At 39.5% G+C, this 18,725-nt stretch overlaps 1 protein-coding gene across 1 annotated transcript in view; it reads right to left on the bottom strand.

The window, feature by feature from the left end:
* LOC105471194 (Kell metallo-endopeptidase (Kell blood group)) overlaps positions 1–17,208 on the bottom strand; it is a 42,960-nt gene extending 25,752 nt beyond the window's left edge. Inside the window, exon 1 of the mRNA XM_071094121.1 lies at positions 16,692–17,208. Within this exon, the coding sequence (XP_070950222.1) occupies positions 16,692–17,208 (517 nt within the window). The remainder of the gene's footprint in view (positions 1–16,691) is intronic.
* Between the last annotated feature and the right edge of the window lie 1,517 nt (positions 17,209–18,725).

Here is an 18,725-nt window from a genome sequence, read left to right as displayed (position 1 = left end):
TGGCTGTGGCTGTTGGCCAAGGTGCCTCAGAGCTCTTCCCATGAGGCCCCTCTAGCAGGTTAGCTTGGGCTAGTTCCTGTGGCAACTAGATTCTAAGAGAGCAAGAGTAAATGCTGCAAGGCTCTGGAGACCTAGGCTTGGAAGTTATACAGTATCACTTCTGTCATATTCTGTTTGTCAATGCAAGTCCCAAGGCCGGTTGAGATTAAAATAAACTCCACCACTTGAGGGAAGGATTTGCAAATAATTTGCAGTCATGTTTAATATGCCACAGGAGGAAGACAGTTTTCCTGTGAAGCAACCTATCATGAAGAGATCACTGGACCAGGAGTTGGAAAACCCGGTTTTCAGTCCCTACATCAGTTTTAAAGTAGCTGGGTAATTTTTACCTAATTTTTTTCACCTCAATAAAATCTAGCACTGAAAACCTATGTTTCTAGGTTTCAAGTTTGGTCTCTATTTCTTTTGAGGGGGCTTTAAGGACCCAAATCTTCTAAAGTCTCTTAAGTTTAAGGTCAAAGCATTAGATCAATGTATGGTAACTGATTCTCTCCCCCTTAAAGATTACCATAGATGAAAGAAGGAACTATCTAAACCCACTAACCTAGTCCTGAAAGTGCTGGCCAAGGAGATGTCATATAGCAGTTACTGGGACTCTTCCTTAGGAGACACTTGGTATTTTTCCATTGCCTTGCATGATTTGTTGTTGCTGTTGTTTTGTCTGTCTTTTCTTCTATTCTGCTGCCTAGAAGGAAAATGTTTCCTTCTAGGAAGATAAGGATGACAGGAATGAGGTTCACACTTGAGGGAACTATTGAGCTCTTGAGCTAAAAGGAACCCAGCATCTGGGTGCTGTGAACGTCATGGAGAAAAGTGGCCATATCGGCTCTAGACTGCATCTCTACAAACTTTTACATGTGAGAAAATTACTGTTTTCTTTAGGCTACTGTAGTTTCTTTCTATTACCGAAGACTAACTTTAATCCTACTAATAGATAAATATTAATACCTAAGATAATTGAGGTTTGACAATGTCTACCTACTCGTTGTTTTTAGACACAGATGACCATGTTGTGAACTGCACAACTTTCAGGATTGACAATTACATGAACTAAAATGTGAATGGTTTTCTACAGGGTTGAGTCACATGACAACCTTGTACCTAACAACTAGTATGATGTGGAAAGAGGAAGTTGGTCTCATACTAATGTGTTGCTCCTATACTTCCTGTTGGTTCACTCAGAGACTTCAGTATTCTTGCTCAAGTTGTTCGACTTGTGTTTTTTCTTTTTTCTTTCTTTTTTTTTTTTATACACAGGGTCTTGTTCTGTCACCCAGGCTGGAGTGCAGTGTTGCAATCTTGACTCACTGCAGCCTCAACCTCCCAGCTGTACAGGTTTGAATTGTACACTTTTTTTTTGAGATGGGGTCTCACTCTGTCACTCAGGCTACAGTGCAATGGCATGATCACAGCTCACTGCATCCTCTCCTGGGCTCAAGCAATCCTTCAACTTGAGCCCCACCAAGCAGCTGAGACTACAGGCACACACCACCATACCTGGCTAAATTTTTGTTTACTTTGTAGAGATGAGGTCTCACTATGTTGCCCAGGCTGATCTTGAACTCCCAGGCTCAAGTGATCCACCTACCTCGGCTTCCCAAAGTGCTGAGATTACAGGTATAAGCCCCTGCACCTGGCCACTTTTAGAAGTCTATAACAGTTGGAATCCTCCCAAGAAAACAGAAACAGCTCTAGGTATTTCAGAGAAAACTTAATACATCTAACTAGATATGTAGGTAATAGAAAAATTGAGAAGTTAAATGGGTGGGGGAGGGAAAATGAGGCAGTCCTAAAATTATCAACAGAAGAAAACTACTACAAATCTTTAGTTTAGAGGAACAAAGAGGAGAAGGGGTGTTACCAGAGCCCAGGAGCTATACCACCTACAGAAGATGGACCATTCTGGACCTTCTCAGTAAGCTGGGATCTTAGAAGAAAGAACTATTTGGTGGGAGATGGAGCCACTGTGGACATATGCCTGCCCGTGGAGGTGCCCCCTGAAGCAGAGAGAGAAAAGGAGAAATATCCTGGTTTCATCTCTACTTCCTCCCTCTTCCTCTTGGCTGAATCTTTGCAGAAGTCAGGAAGAAAAAAGCCTTGGGAAACATAGTTCCTCGTGATACAGAGCAGAACAGAGGAAGCCAGGAAACTGACCTGCAAACAGGCAAGTGACTGGCACAGAGTATTTGTAGGAGTATTTGATTCATGCATAAAGGCACTGGGAACACGCAGTACTGCTTCATAGCCCAAGTTACCATGGGTGGCTCAAAGCTGAGCAGAAAACGCTTCTTTTATGCAGAACTCCTCAGTATCTTGAAAATTAGATGTTTTTATTATCTGGAAACAGCATCCTTGAAATAGACATTGCTATTCTTATGATAGTCTGCAACAGCAGTAATAAAGGTAAGCCTCCTTCAAATACCTCTGCAGATAACAAACATTAACTCAGAGAAATAAGGAAAAAGAAAAAAACACAGTGGATGCTGCATAGTAACCACAGCTGAAGGTTTAGGGCTAAGCATAGTGGGGTATCTAATCCCAGCTTGGATCTTAGCTATTGTGTGTTCAGAAAGCTGACTGTATGATTTAATTCCTGTGAAAACCTAACCCTCAGGGAATTCCAAAAACACTTGAAGTGAACTTTTTGAGAGAGGCAAGAACAGGATATTTGGGTTGCTGATGTTCATACGACATCACGTATATCCCCAGATGAATGGATCAGGCATCATTTGAATTCTATGAATATTTACTTCCAGAGTGTAATCTGTATTAATAAGCAAGCATGGTCTATGGTTTTTCTTTTTTAAAATGTCATTTTTATAGCCTGGGCAACATCTCTATGAAAAATTTAAAAAATTAGTCCTAGTTACTCAGAAGGCTGAGGCTGAGGTGGAAGGATGACTTGAGCACAAGAGTTCAAGGCTGTAGTGACTTTCAAGGCGGTGACTTTGTGACTTGCAGAATGAGATGACTTCCCCTGGGTTTTCATTTAGCCTCATATATCCCAGTCATGGAGCTGAAGAATTCAGAAACTCAGAAATGAAATAGACGCAGACAATAAGAGCCCCAAGGGAAGCCTGCTCTCTCCAGCGAAAGAAGCAGGAAAAGGGCAGCCTACCAAGACAGAAAACTTGTAATAGTCACTCTACTCTACTCAAGCCAATTATCACAGAAAAAATGGTGGCTCCTCTCCCATCCATGCCAGCAAAGGCTGATGGGAAAGCCTAGATTTCCACCTTTGAAAGGCATAGTGAGTCATGCAAACAACCTGCCACCACACACACACACACACACACACACACACACACACACACACACGCACGCACGTGGTATCAGAGAAGACCAAGTAAGGAGCCAGAAATTTCATCCTCACTGGACAATAAAGAGGCCCCCATCCCCTCCTGTCAGAGGTGCTGGTGGAGGGAGAGTCACAACTTTCACCATCAGTCAGTAGTAAGAAGAGCAAACCACCCCCCAGCCATAGTGTTATTGGAGGCCATGTGGGGAGTCACTCCTATCCCTCCAGACAGAAAGTCCTACCCCTTCACACAGAAAGGTATCAATAGACACCAAATGAGGGCTTGAAATCCTAACTTTGCCCAACAATAATGAAGAGTCCTAAACTGGGTTGTCAACAGAGGTCAATTGAGGAATCCCAAATTTCTACTCTCACCAAAAGGGTGCTCCCTACTGCCACCACTCTGCTGGAGAAGTGCCTGGAAAAGTCAGCTAAAATAGAAGGTTTAAATAAGATCTAGGTCCTCGTAACATAGTACAAAGATGCCCAGGTTTCCATGAAAATCACTCATTATACCAACAACCCTAGAGATCTGAAAGTGAAAGAAAAAGAAAAAGATAATCAATAGATATTAGCATAGAGGCCGGGTACGGTGGCTCACACCTGTAATCCCAGCACTTTGGGATGCCCAGGCAGGTGAATCAGCTAAGGTCAGGAGTTTGAGACCAGCCTGGCCAACACGGTGAAACCCTGTCTCTACTACAAATACAAAAATTAGCCAGATTTGGTGGTGTGCACCTGTAATCCTGGCTACTCAGGAGGTGGAGGCAGGAGAATTGCTTGAACCTGGGAGGTAGAGGTTGCAGTGAGCCAAAATCACACCATTGCACTCCAGCCTGAGCAATAAGAGAGAAACTCCATCTCAAAAAAAAAAAAAAAAAAAAAAAAAAAGATACTGGCATAGAGTTGATAGAAATATTAGAATTATCTGATAATGATTTTAAAGCAATCATAATACAATTGGTTAAATGAGCTGAAACAAATTTAAAAAAAAAAAGGAGTTTCAGCTAAGACACAGAAGATGTAAAGAAGAGCCAAACAGAAATTTTGGAACTCAAAAATGCAAAATTAGAACCCCAAAATAAATAAATAACCCAAAGTTAAAACTCAGTGGATGGACTCAACAGGGAATGGACTCAACAGGGAACAGATGGGGAAAAAAAGCAATGTACTAGAAGATAAAACAACATAAATTGCCCATTCTGAACAACAGAGAGAAAATGGACTGGGAAAAATTTGAACAGAGCCTCAGAGATCTGTGAGACTATAATAAAAGATCTAGACCAGGCATGGTGGCTCACACCTGTAATCCCAGCACTTTGGGAGGCCGAAGTGGGTGAATCACGAGGTCAGGAGATCGAGACCATCCTGGCCAACGTGGTGAAACTCCCGTCTCTACTAAAATACAAAAAAATTAGCCAGGCATGGTGGCGCACACCTGTAGTACCAGCTACTCGGAAGGCTGAGGCAGGGGAATCACTTGAACCCGGGAAGAAGAGGTTGCAGTGAGCCAAGATTGCGCCACTGCACTCCAGCCTGGCGACAGAGTGAGACTCTGTCTCAAAAAACAAAAAATAAAAAAAAGATCTAACGTACATTTCATCAGAAAAAGCAGGGCTAAAAATGTACTCAAATAAACGATAACTGAAAACTTCCCAAATTTGGCAAGAGACAAACACCTACAGATTCAAGAAGCTGAGCAAATCCCAAACAAGATCAACCCAAAAAAATCCACACTGAGACGCATCATTGTTAAACTTCTGAAAACTAGACACACAGAAAGATATTAAAAGCATCAAGAAAAAATAAAGTCTATGTCGGAAAAACAATTCAAAGGACAGTGGATTTCTCATCAGAAACCATGGAGGCCAAAAGGAAGTGACATAATGTTTTCCATGTGCTGAGAAAAGAGGACTGCCAGCCCAGAATCCTATACTTAGAAAAAATATATTTCAGGAACGAAGAGGAAGTCAAGACATCTCAGACAAAGGAAAACTAAGAGAGGTTACCATTAGCAGAACCATCCTAAATGAATGACTGAAGAAAGTTCTCTAAACAGGAAGGAAATTACAAAAGAAAGAAGGAAACTTGGGACCGGGTGCAGGGCTCACGCCTCTAATGCCAGCACTCTGAGAGGCAGAGATGGGCAGATCACCTGAGGTCAGGAGTTCGAGACCACCCTGGCCAACATGGTGAAATTCCATCTCTACTAAAAATACAAAAATTAGCCAGGTGTGGTGTTGCATACCTGTAATCCCAGCTACTTGGGAGGCTGAGGCAGGAGATCTCTTGAACCCGGGAGGCAGAGATTGCAGTGAGCCGAGATCGCATCATTGCACCCCAGCCTGGGCAAAAAGAGCGAAACTCTGTCTTAAGAAAAAAAAAAAGGAAACTTGGAACATCAGAAAAAAACATAGCAAACCAGTATATAGGTAAATAAAATAGACCTTCCTTTTTGTGGAGACTTTGAAATTGTGTGTTTCATGATTGAAGTAAAAATTATAATGTATCTGATATAAATGTAGAGAAAGACCATTACATTAGAACTATGGGAGAAAATAAGATGACTATGATTAATTATGTACATGTAACATAATACTAAAGCAACCACTAAATTTATCAGAGCAAGGGCCATGCATGGCGCTCACACCTATAATCCCAGCACTTTGAGAGGCCGAGGTGGGTGGATTACTTGAGGTCAGGAGTTCGAGACCATCCTGGCCAACATGGTGAAACCCTATCTCTACTAAAAATACCAAATTAGCCAGGCGTGGTGGCGTGTGCCTGTAATTCCAGCTGCTTGGAAGGCTGAGGCAGGAGAATCGCTTGAACCCGGGAGGCAGAGGTTGCAGTGAGCTGAGATCATGCCACTACACTCCAGCCTGGGAGACACAGCAAGACTCTGTGTCAAAAAAAAATACATATGTATGTATATGTGTATATATATATGCAAGAAATACACCCAAAAAGATTATAAATAAATCAAAATAGTTTGAAAAATGTTCAAGTAACCCACAGAAAGCCATGCAAAAATACAAAAATAAAAGAGAGACTAAACATAAAACAAAAAATTACACTCAATCTTAGCTAAAAGGCCAAGAAGCGGTAAAACAAAAAATTAAATAAATGTTACACTTTAATGCACCAATAATTACATCAAATGTAAGTAGTCTGCTGAACCAAGTTAAAGACAGAGACTGGCAGAGTAGGTTACAAACATCTCCCCCTTATATGCTTGCTGCAAAGAATTCACTTAAAATACAATGATATAGACAGCTTAAAAGTAAAATACTGGAAAATGGTATATCATGCAAACATTAATCAAAAGAAAGGAGGGGACTGGGCACAGTAGTTCATTCCTGTAATCCCAGCACTTTGGGAGGCTGAGGCGGGTGGATCACGAGGTCAGGAGATGGAGACCATCCTGGCTAACACGGTGAAACCCTGTCTCTACTAAAAATACAAATAAAATTAGCCAGGTGTGGTGGCGGGCGCCTATAGTCCCAGCTGCTTGGGAGGCTGAGGCAGGAGAATGGCGTGAACCCAGGAGGCAGAGCTTGCAGTGAGCTGAGATCGTGCCACTGCACTCCAGCCTGGGTGACAGTGCAAGACTCCGTCTCAAAAAAAAAAAAAGGAGGAGTAGTTTTATTAATACCATATGTAATAGACTTCACAGCAAAGAAAATCATCAGAGACAGAGATATTATATAAGATTAATCCACCAAAAAGACATAGCAGTCCTAAAATTATGTGCACCAAACAACAGAACTGAAAAATATGTGAAACAAAAACTGATAGAATGGGAAGAGAAATAGATAAAGTCACACTTATAGTTGGAGATTTTAACACCCCTTCTCAACAAATTATAAACTATGTAGACAAAAAATCCTCAAGGATATAAAAGAAGTCAATGTTCTAATTAACACGTATAGCACGCTGCACCTAACAGCAGAATAGACATTCTCTTCAAGCCTACAAAACATGTACCAAAGTAGATGATATCCTTTTGTAAAACTCAAAAATTTTAAGAGAATTGAAATCATACAGACTGTGTTCTCCAGTCAGTGGAAATCAAAGACCAGAAAGATAACAGGAAAGTTTCTGAACACTTGTAAATTAGGCAACGTACCTCTTAATCTGTAGGTCAAAAAGGAAGTCTCGAGGGATTTTTTTAATACAGTGAATTAAATGAAAATGAAAACACAATGCATCAAAATTTGTGCCACACAGAAGGATTGAGAGGGAAACTTACAGTGCCAAATGCACACATTAGAAAAGAAGAATAGTGTCAGATCAACAATGTAAGTTCCCACTTTAAGAACCGAGTCAGAGGCTGGGCACAGTGCTCACACCTGTAATCCCAGTACTTTGTGGGGCTGAGGTGGGCAGATCACTTGAGGTCAGGAGTTTGAGATCAGCCTGGCCAACATGCTGAAACCTTGTCTCTACAAAATATAGAAAAACTAGTTGGGTGAGATGGCACGGCTGCCTGTAGTCCAAGCTACTTGGGAGGCTGAGGCAGGAGAATCACTTGAACCCAGGAGGTGGAGGTTCCCATGAGCTGCGCTCCAGCCTGGGCCACAGAGTAAGGCTCTGTCTCAAAGAAAAAAAAAAAAAAAAGAACTGAACTCAGCCAAAAAGGAATCAAATAAACCCAAAGCAATCAGAAAGAAGAAAATAATAAATATGAGAACAGAAATCAATACAATTAAAAAACAGAAGAGAAAACTAATGAAAAAGAGCTGGATCTTTAAAAAAATAATGATTAAAACTGACAAATCTCTGGCAAGTCTGACAAAAAGAGAGAGTGAGAAAGAGAAGACACAAATCACCACATCATCAATATCAGAAATGAAGCAGGGGATAACACTACAGTCCCTGCAAACATCAAAATTTCATGAACAACTCTACATGCATAATTTGACAACCTCAATAAAAATCAATTGATTTATTAAAAAAATACAAACTCTTACAATGGATTTAAGATAAAGTAGAGAATTTGAATAGCCTTAAAAGGAAATTTAACTTGTAATTGAGAACTCCCAAATGAGATATTGCCAGCCTCTAGTGATTTTATGGGGAAAACTAATAAACATTTACAGAAGAATTAACACCAATTCTACATACAATCTCTTCCAGAAAATATGAGAGGAAGAAATACTTTCCAATTCATTTTATGAAGCCACTTTCACCCTAATGCCAAAACCAGACCAAACACACACACACACACACACACACAAACCCTGCAGACCAATAATCCTCACATAGATTAAAATTTCTTAATAAAATATTATAAAATAGAATTCAGTAATATGTAAATATTATTCTCCACGGCCAAGTAGAATTTATTCTAGGGATGCAACATAGGTTTAACATTTGAAAATTAATCAATGTAATCCACCAGATTAATGGGGTAAAGAAGAAAAATCATATAATCGTATCAGTTAATTCAGAAAAAAAAATTAGACAAAATTCAACACCTATTCATGATAACAACTCTCAGAAAAATAGGACTAGATTTGACACAGTGCATCTACAAAAATCCTATAGCTGGCTAGGCGCAGTGGCTCATGCCTGTAATCCCAGCACTTTGGGAGGCCGAGGCAGGTGGATCACCTGAAGTCAGGAGTTTGAGACCAGCCTGACCAATATGGTGAAACTCCATCTGAACTAAAAATACAAAAATTAGCCTGGTGTGGTGGCATGTGCCTGTAGTCCCAGCTACTCAAGAGGATGAGACAGGAGAACTGATTGAACCCAGGAGGTGGAGATTGCAGTCAGCCAATATCGCACCACTGCACTCCAGCCTGGGCTCCGTTTCAAAAAAAAAAAAAAAAAAAAATCCTATAGCTAACATGATGTGTGATAAGAAACTGAATGTTTTCCCCATAAGATCAGGAACAAGGTAAGCATGCCTAATCCACTCCAATCACTCTTATTCAATGTAGTGCTAGAAGCTATAATAACTACAACAAAGAAATAAAAAGAAATAGAGGCAATACAGATAAGAAAAAAAAAGAATTAAAATGGTTTCTATTTGAAGATAACATGATTGCCTACATAGAAAATTCCAAAGAATATACAAAAAATTTTTAAAACGCAAATGTGAGTTCATTAAGGTCACAGCATACAAGATAAACATAACAAAAACAGTTGTGTTTTTATTTGCTGGCCATGAACACATAGACACTCAAATGAAAAATACAATGATGTTTATAGTCACTCAAAAAATACTTAGCAAACAAAACGTGTAATAGTCAAGGTTCTTCAAAGAAGTAGACCCAACAGGATATGTATATATAGTCATGCATTGCCTAACAATGGGGATATGCTGAGAAACGTGACTATGCAATCTCATCATGAGAACATCATAGAATGCATTTACACAAACCTAGATATTATAGCCTACTATACACGTAGGCTATGTGGTATAGTGTATTGCGCCTCGGTTATAAACCTGTACAGCATGTTACTATACTGAATGGTGCAGGCAATTGTAACACAATGGTAAGTATATGTGCATCTAAACACATCCATGGAAAAGGATTTTTTCAGCTCCCTTATAATCTTAGGAGACCACTGTTGTATATGTGGTCTGTCATTGACCAAAACGTCATTGTATGGTGCGTGACTGTACATGTACGTAAGATTTTTTGTTGGTATAGACAAAGTTATTCTATGATTTATATGAAAAGGAAAAGGAAAAAGAATATATAAAGCAATTTTGTAAAATAAGAATGAAGTAGGAGAAATCCATTTACCTGGTATCAGGAGTGATGACATAGTTACAGTAATTAACAATGGTGGTGCTGGAGAGACATAGAGATCAATGAAACAGAACAGAAGAGAGAACCCATAAATAGGCCCACATAAACATATCAAGCTGATTTTTGATGAAGTGCAAAAGCAATTCATTGGAAGAAATCCTTTTCAACAAATGTTGCTAAAACAACTGGACATTATAGGCAAATAAATAAGCCTTGACCTCAACCTCCCATCTTATACAGAAAATAACCCCAAATAGATGATGGACTTAAGTATAAAACATAAAAATATAAAATTGACAGGAAAAAGCATAGGAGAAAATCTTTGCAACATAGGGCTAGACAAAGATTTCTGAGACTTGACACCAAAAGCACAATCCACAAAAAGAAGCATAAGTAGGACTGTGTCAAAATTATCAATTTTGCTCTGCAATCAACCATAATAAGAGGATTAAAAGATAGGCTAGAGACTGGGAAAAAAATACTTGCAATTACGTATCTGACAAAAGACTCGTATCTAGAATATATAAAAACATTCCACAACTCAACATTAAAAAAACAAAAAATTCAATTTGAAATGGGCAATAGACATGAAGAGATATTTCATCAAAGATAATATAAAAAATGGCAAATAAGCACATTGAAAAATGTTTAAAATTATTAACCATCAGGAAAATGTACTTTAAATGGCAGTGAGATATCACCGCATATCTATCAGAATGGCTAAAACAAATTATGACAACCAAATACTAGAGAGTATGTGGAAAAACTGGATCACTCATACATTGGTGGAACTGTAAGTAAAATCATATAGTTTTGTAGAGACATAAAATGTTATGTTCACATAAACTCTGTATGCAAATGTTTATGGTAACTTTATTCATAATAAACAATCTGGTCACATTCTGATGTCCTTCAATGAGTGAATGGTTAAACAAACTGTAGTAATTTATACCATGGAATATTACTCAGCAGTAAAAAGGAGTAAACTTTTTTAAACTTTTAAGTTCAGGAGTACATGTGCAGGTTTGTTATATAGGTAAATTGGTGTCATAAAGGTGTATTCTCAAATTATTTCATCACTGAGGTATTAAACCTAGTACCCATTCGTTATTTTTCCAAATCCTCTCCTTTCTCCCACCCTCTACTCTCTGATAGGCCCCAGTGTGTGTCGTTCTATGTGTCCATGTGTTCTCATCACTTAGCTCCCACTTATAAGTGAGAATGTGCATTATTTGATTTTCTGTTCCTGCATTAGTTTACTAAGGATAATAGCCACCAGCTCCATACATGTTCCTGCAAAGGACATGGATGGTATCATTCTTTTTCATGTCTGCATAGTATTCCATGGTGTATATGTATCATATTTTCTTTATCCAGTCTATCATTGATTGGCATTTAGTTTGATTCCATGACTTTGCTATTGTGCATAGTGTTGCAATGAACATATGTGTGCATGTGTCTTTAAAATAGAATGATTTATATTCCTTTGGGTATATACTCAGGAATGGGATTGCCAAGTTGAATGGTATTTCTGTTCTTAGGTCTTTAAGGAATTACCACACTGTCTTCCACAGTGGATGAACTAATTTACGCTCCCACCAACAATGTATAAGCATTCCTTTTTCTCTGCAACCTTGCCAGCCTCTGTAATTTTTTGTCTTTTTAATAATAGCCATTCTAATTGATGTGAGATGGTATCTCATCGTGGTTTTAATTTGCATTTCTCTAACTATCAGTGATATTCAGCTTTTTGTCATTTGATTCTTGGCCACATGTATGTCTTCTTTTGAAAAATATCTGTTCATGTCCTTTGCCCACTTTTTTTAATGGACCTTTTTTTTTTGTAAATTTGTTTACAAGTTCCTATAGATGCTGGATATTAGACCTTTGTCAGACGCATAGTTTGCAAAAACTTTCTGCCATTCCGTGGATTCTCTGTTCACTCTGCTGATAGTTTCCTTTGCTGTGTAGAAGCTTTTTAGTTTAATTAGATCCCGTTTGTCAATTTTTACTTCTGTTGCAATTGCTTTTGGTGTCTTTGACATGAAATCATTGCTCATTTATATCTCCTGAATGGTATTGTCTAGGTTGCCTTCCAGGGTTTTTATAGTTTTGGCTTTCACATTTATGTCTTTTATCTATCTTGAGTTAATTTTGTATATGGCATAAGGAACTGGTTCAGTTTCAATCTTCTGCATATTGCTAGCCAGTTATCTCAGCACCATTTATTGAATAGGGAATCCTTTTCCTATTGCTTGTTATGGTCAGATTTATTGACGATCAGATGGCTGTAGGTGTGCAGTCTTACTTCTGGCCTCTCCTGTTCCATTGGTCTGTGTGTCTGTTTTTGTGCCAGTGCCATGCTGTTCTGGTTACTGTAGCCCTGTAGTATAGTTTGAAGTCAGGTAGCGTGATGCCTCCAGCTTTGTTCTTTTTGCTTAGCATTGCCTTGGCTATTCAGCTCTTTTTCGGATCCATATGAATTTTAAAATAGTTTTTCCAGTTTTGTGAAGAATCTCAATGGTAGTTTAATAGGAATAGCACTGAATCTATAAATTGTTTTGGGCAGTGTGGCCATTTTCATGATACCGCTTATTCCTATCCATGAGCATGGAATGATTTTTCATTTGTTAGTGTCATCTCTGGCTTCTTTGAGCAGTGTTTTGTAGTTCTCCTTGTACAGACCTTTCATTTCCCTGGTTAGCTGTATTCCTACATATTTTATTCTTTTTGTGATAGTTGTAAATGGGATTGTGTTCCTGATTTGGCTCTCAGATTGACTGTTATTGGTGGAAAAGAATGTTAGTGGCTTTTGCACATTGATTTAGGATCCTGAGCCTTTGCTGAAATTGTTTATCAGCTTAAAAAGTTTTTGGACTGAGACTATAGACTTTTCTAGATATAGGATCATGTCATCAACAAATAGAGATAGTTCGACCTCCTGTCTTCCTATTTGGATGCCCTTCACTTCTTTCTCTCACCTGATTGTCCTGGTCAGGACATCCAATACTATGTTGAATAAGAGTGGTGAGAGAGGACATCCTTTTCTTGTGGTGATTTTCAAAGGGACTGCTTCCAGTTTTTGCCCATTCAGTATGATGTTGGCTGTGTGTTTCCCATAGATGGCTTTTATTATTTCGAAGTATGTTCCTTCAATGTCTATTTTATTGAGAGTTTCTAACATGAAGGGATGTTGAATTGTATCAAAAGACTTTTCTGCCTCTATTGAGATAATCATGTGTTTTTTGGTCTTTAGTTCTGTTTATGTGATGAATCACATTTATTGATTTGCATATGTTTAACCAATCTTGTATCCCAGGGATAAAGCCTACTTGATCATGGTGAATAAGCTTTTCAATGTGCTGCTGGGTTTGGTTTGCTAGTATTTTGTTGAGGATTTTTGCACTGATGTTCATCAAGAATATTGGCCTGAAATTTTCTTTTCTGTTGTTGTGCCTCTTCCAGGTTTTGGTATCAGGATGATGCTAGCCTTGTAGATGAGTTAGGGAGGAGTCCTTTCTCCTCAATTTTTTGAAATAGTTCCAACAAGAATGGTACCAGCTCTCTTTTGTATATCTGGTAAAATTCAGCCGTAAATCTGTCTGGTCCTGGGCTTGTTTTTTTGTTTGTTTGTTTGTTTGTTTTGTTTTAGTAGGCTATTTATTACTGACTCAATTTCAGAGCTCATCATTGGTCTGTTCAGGGATTCTATTTCTTCTTGGTTCAGTCTTGCGGGGATGTATGTCTCCAGGAATTTATCCATTTCTTCTAGATGTTCTAGTTTATTTGCATAGCAGTGTTCATAATATTTTCTGATGGTGTTTGTATTTCCGTGGGGTCAGTGTAATATCCCCTTTGTCATTTCTATTTGTGTTTATTTGAATCTTCTCTTTTTTCTTCCTTATTAGTCTAGCTAGTGGTATATCTATTTTATTATTTTTTTCAAAAAAAAAAAAAAAAACTGCTCCTGGTCAGTCTCCTTCAGTTCAGCTCTAATTTTGGTTATTTCTTGTCTTCTGGTTGCTTTGAGATTTGTTTGCTCTTGGTTCTCTAGCATTTTTAGTTGTGATGTTAGGTTGTTAACTTGAAATCTTTCTAACTTTTTGATGTGGGCATTTAATGCTATAAATTTCCTTCTTAACACTTCCTTAGCTGTGTTTCAGAGATTCTGATATGTTGTATCTTTGTTCTCATTACTTTCAGAGAACTTCCTGATTTCTGTCATAATTTCATTATTTACCCAAAAGTCATTCAGAAGCAAGTTATTCAATTTCCATGTAATTTTATGGTTTTGAAGGAATTTCTTAGTCTTGATTTCTAATTTGATTGCACTGTGGTCTAAGAAATTGTTTTTTATGAATTCAGTTATTTTGTATTTGCTGAGGAGTGTTTTACTTCTGATTAGGTGATCAATTTTACAGTATGTGCCGTGTGACGATGAGAAGAATATATATCCTGTTGCTTTTGGATGGAGTTCTGTAGATACCTATCAGGTCCATTTGATCCAGTGCTGCATTCAGGCCCTGAATATCTTTGTTAATTTTCTGTCTCTGATCTGTCTAGTATTGTCAATATGTTAGACAATGGGGTGATAAAATCTCCCTCTATTATTGTGTGAGTATAAGTCTCTCTTTGTAGGTCTCTAAGAACTTGCTTTATGAATCTGGGTGCTCCTGTATTGGGTGCATATATATTTAAGATAGATAGTTTTTCCTGTTAACTTGAACCCTTTACCATTACATAATGTCTTTCTTTGTCTTTTTTGTCTTTGTTGGTTTAAAGTCTGTTTTGTCAGAAATAAGGATTGCAATCCCTGTTTTCTTCTGCTTTCCATTATCTTGGTAGACTTTTCTCCTTCCCTTAATTTTGAGCCTATGTATGTCACTGCATGTGAAATGGGTCTCTTGAAGACAGCGTACCAATGGGCCATAGTTCTTTTATCCAGCTTCCCACTCTGTGTCTTTTAATTAGGGTATTTAGCCCATTTACTTTTAAGGTTAGTATTGATATATATGAATTTGATTCTTTCATCATGATGTTAGCTGGTTATTTTGCAGACTTGTTAATGTGTTTGCTTTATAGTGTCACTAGTCTGTGTACTTCAGTGTGTTTTTGTAGTGGCTGGCAACAGTCTTTCCTTTCCATGTTTAGTGCTTCCTTCAGGAGCTCTTGTAAGGCACATCTGTTGGTAACAAATTCCCTCAGCATTTGCTTGTCTGAAAAGGATCTTATTTCTCTGCTTATGAAGCTTAGTTTAGCCAGATATGAAATTCTGGTTTGGAATTTCTTGCCCCCAATCTCCTCTGGCTTGTAGAGTTTCTGCTGAGAGGTCCACTGTTTTGTTTTGTTTTTGAGATGGAGTCTTGCTCTGTCACCCAGGCTGCAGTGCAGTGGTGCAATCTCAGCTCACTGGAGCCTCTGCCCCCCAGGCTCCAGGGATCCTTCTGCCTCAGCCTCCTGGGTAGCTAGGATTATAGGTGCACACCACCATGCCCAGCTAAATTTTATATTTTTAGTAGAGATTTGGCAATGTTGGCAAGGCTGGTCTTGAACTCCTGACCTCAGGTAATCCACCTGCCTTGGCCTCCCAAAGTGCTGGGATTACAGGCATGAGCCACTGCACCCAGTCGAGAGGTCCACTGTTAGTCTGATGGGATTCACTTTGTAGGCGACCTGACCTTTCTCTCTAGCTGCCTTTAACGTTTTAACCTTGGAGAATCTGATGATTATGTGTCTTGGGAATGTTCTTCTTCTGTAGTATCTTACTGGAGTTATCTGCATTTCCTGAATTTGAATGTTGGCCTCTCTGGCTAGGTTGGAGAGGTTCTCATGGATTATATTCTGAAATAAGTTGTCTAAGTTGGTTCCATTCTTCCCAATATCTTTCAGGGACAATAATGAGTTAAAGACTCAGTCTCTTTACGTAATCTCATATTTCTCAGAGGTTTCGTTCATCCCTTTTCATTCTTTTTTCTCCATTTTTGTCTGACTATCTTATTTCAGAAAGCCAATCTTCAAGCTCTGAAATTCTTTCTTCCACATGGTCTACTCTGCTACTAATACTTGTGATTACATTATGAAATTCTCAGAGTGTGTTTTTCAGCTCTATCAGCTTAGTTATAATCTTTTCTATACTGGCTATTTTGTCTGTCAGCTCCTGCATTGCTTTATCATGATTTTCAGCTTCCTTGCATTGGGTTTCAACAAACTCCTGTATCTCAATGATCTTCGTTTCTATCCATATTCTGAATTCTATTTCTGTCATTTCATCCATGGCAGCCCAGTTCAGAACGCTTGCTGGAGAGGTGATGTGGATATTTGGAGGAAAGAAGGGACTGCAGTTTTTCTTTTCTTTTTATTCAAGTTTTGAGGGTTCTTGCATTAGTATTTTTCTCATCTTTGTGGGCTTATCTACCTTCAATCTTTGAGGTTGTTGACCTTTGGATTTTTTTTTAAAACCTATTTGATGACCTTGAGGGTTTGTTTGTAGTATAAGGTGGGTTCAGTCAACTGGCTTCATTTCTGAAGGATTTTAGTAGGCCAATGCTTAGCTCCAACTCCTGTACTGTGTTCTCTAACTGGAGGACTTGCATTAGGCCCCGGTTTTGTTCTCTCGCTCCTTGAGTCATGGAATACAATGTGCTGGTGGTGGGGGTAGTGTGGTGAGGTGCAGCAGCTGTGGCAGACTGCTAGTGGGTGCCAAGTGAATGCCTCCTTGCAGGCGATCACCACAGTGACACAGGCAATGCAGCTGGGGTGGAGGACAGTGGGGTGAGGGGCCCTGCTGGAGACTGTGTGTATGGTTGCACTGGAGGTAGTGTTGGGTCTGGTGTGGGCTGCTGGCTGGTGCAGGGTGCCTTCTCTATGACCCACAAGCAGAAGTGATTGTTCAGGGTGGAGGAGGATCTGCTGTTCTCTGCACAGTGTTAGTTCAGGGCCAGGCACTGGCAGGGATGGGGCTTCTGACTCTGTGCCCACCAAGGTTCCATCTGCAAAGGCAGCCTGCAAAGGGAAGTGGAGCAGACTGCACTCCCCTCCACTGACAGGGAAAAGAAAGCAAACCCCTCCCACTCGTGTTGGCATGTGCCAGCAAAGAGATGTGGGGAGGTGCTATGTGCCTGGAGGAATCTACAGTATGGGGAGGGAATGGGTAGGCTGGTGTGTGGCCATGGAGCAACCCAACTGGAGCTGTCCACTGATCAGGCACAGTCCACCAGCACAGAAGCTATGGTCGTGGGCCCCCAGGGCACTGGAGACTGCCCTGCAAGCAGGTGTGGCCTGGCTAGGGCCCTAGGAGAGGCCAGCAGACCAACGGGTGTTCAGGTCAGACCAACCTGGTCTGATGGGCAAGACCACCCTGAAAGATCAGGTGTGACAGTTCCCCTAGGGTTAAAGTCCCCTATGGGAGCAAGTCAGGCCTGGGGGATGGCCATCCCTGGAGGTGCTCCACTGCAGACACTCCCACATCAAACCCTCAGGCTCCATGTCAGCTGGCTTGCTGCCTCTACTGCTTCTCTAAGCAGTGCTCCCTGCCAACTTGAGTGTCCATGGTGGTTGAGGAGTCTCCTCCTGCCAGGTTCCAGAGGCCTGTGGTGAAAGCAGGTTGCCAGAGGCCCTGCCACTATATTTGCCAAAAGTTGATCTACACTATGTACTCTTTCTCCCATTTTTTACTTGGCAACTGAAGTCTGATGAAGATGCATCTCATTAGCAAAGCCCTGGTCAAAGCCTGTGCCTGACTGCAAGGGAGTCTGGGAGAGCATGGTCTGATTTCTATCTTGGAGAAGAGGGATTTATAATATGGGAAATTCTCCAAACATAGAGAGACGTTCAAAAGATACTTTTCAGTTACAAACACAACAAATGTCCACTACAGATAGAATACCACGTTTTGTAACTAAGAGACTAAATTTGCTTTTTAAAGATCTAAAGAAAATTTTCAACTCCTGCTAGATAGAGTAGGTAGGAGGGAGAAGGGAGTATGTTTCTTTAATAAATTACCCACTTTCTCCTTCAGTTCTTGGTGTTCTCTATTTCTTGATTCAATATTAATATATTGTATTTTTATGGAAACACATACATTTCACTTATCTTTCCAATTTTATTAGCATATAACTGTGCCTAACCCTTCTTAGTTTTAACATTGTTCTCCATTGCTATATATCCTATTTCTAATTTTATTTTGTATTTCCTTTTTATTACAAAATACATGTTTATTATAGCAACATTGAAAATCATAAAAGCACACAGAAGAAAAAAATCATTTTTATTTTAGTAAAAGTAGCTGTAATACACCTAGTAATAGATGTAATAAACACCCCATTATCCATTCCACCCATACCCCATTGTAAAACAGACATGAGGTTTCGATGGGATTCAGTCTACCATTATATCCGGGATGGATCATATTTGACCTGAGCAAACCAGAGTGATTTTATTCCCCTGCCCAATGTGATTAGTTCAGGTAGAGTTATAGTTAAACCCTTCAGTGTCTGGCACTCCTTATCACGGTGATCGGTTCAGGAGTGGGCACATGACCTATGTTGGTCTAGTTTTAAAGAAGCCCAAGACATATGTTTCTTAGGATAAGACCACCATCC

This window comes from Macaca nemestrina, chromosome 4, assembly GCF_043159975.1.
Source record: "Macaca nemestrina isolate mMacNem1 chromosome 4, mMacNem.hap1, whole genome shotgun sequence".
Taxonomy (NCBI): domain Eukaryota; kingdom Metazoa; phylum Chordata; class Mammalia; order Primates; family Cercopithecidae; genus Macaca; species Macaca nemestrina.
The sequence above is the reverse complement of the archived record's forward strand: the minus strand, read 5'-3'. Positions and strand labels throughout refer to the sequence as shown.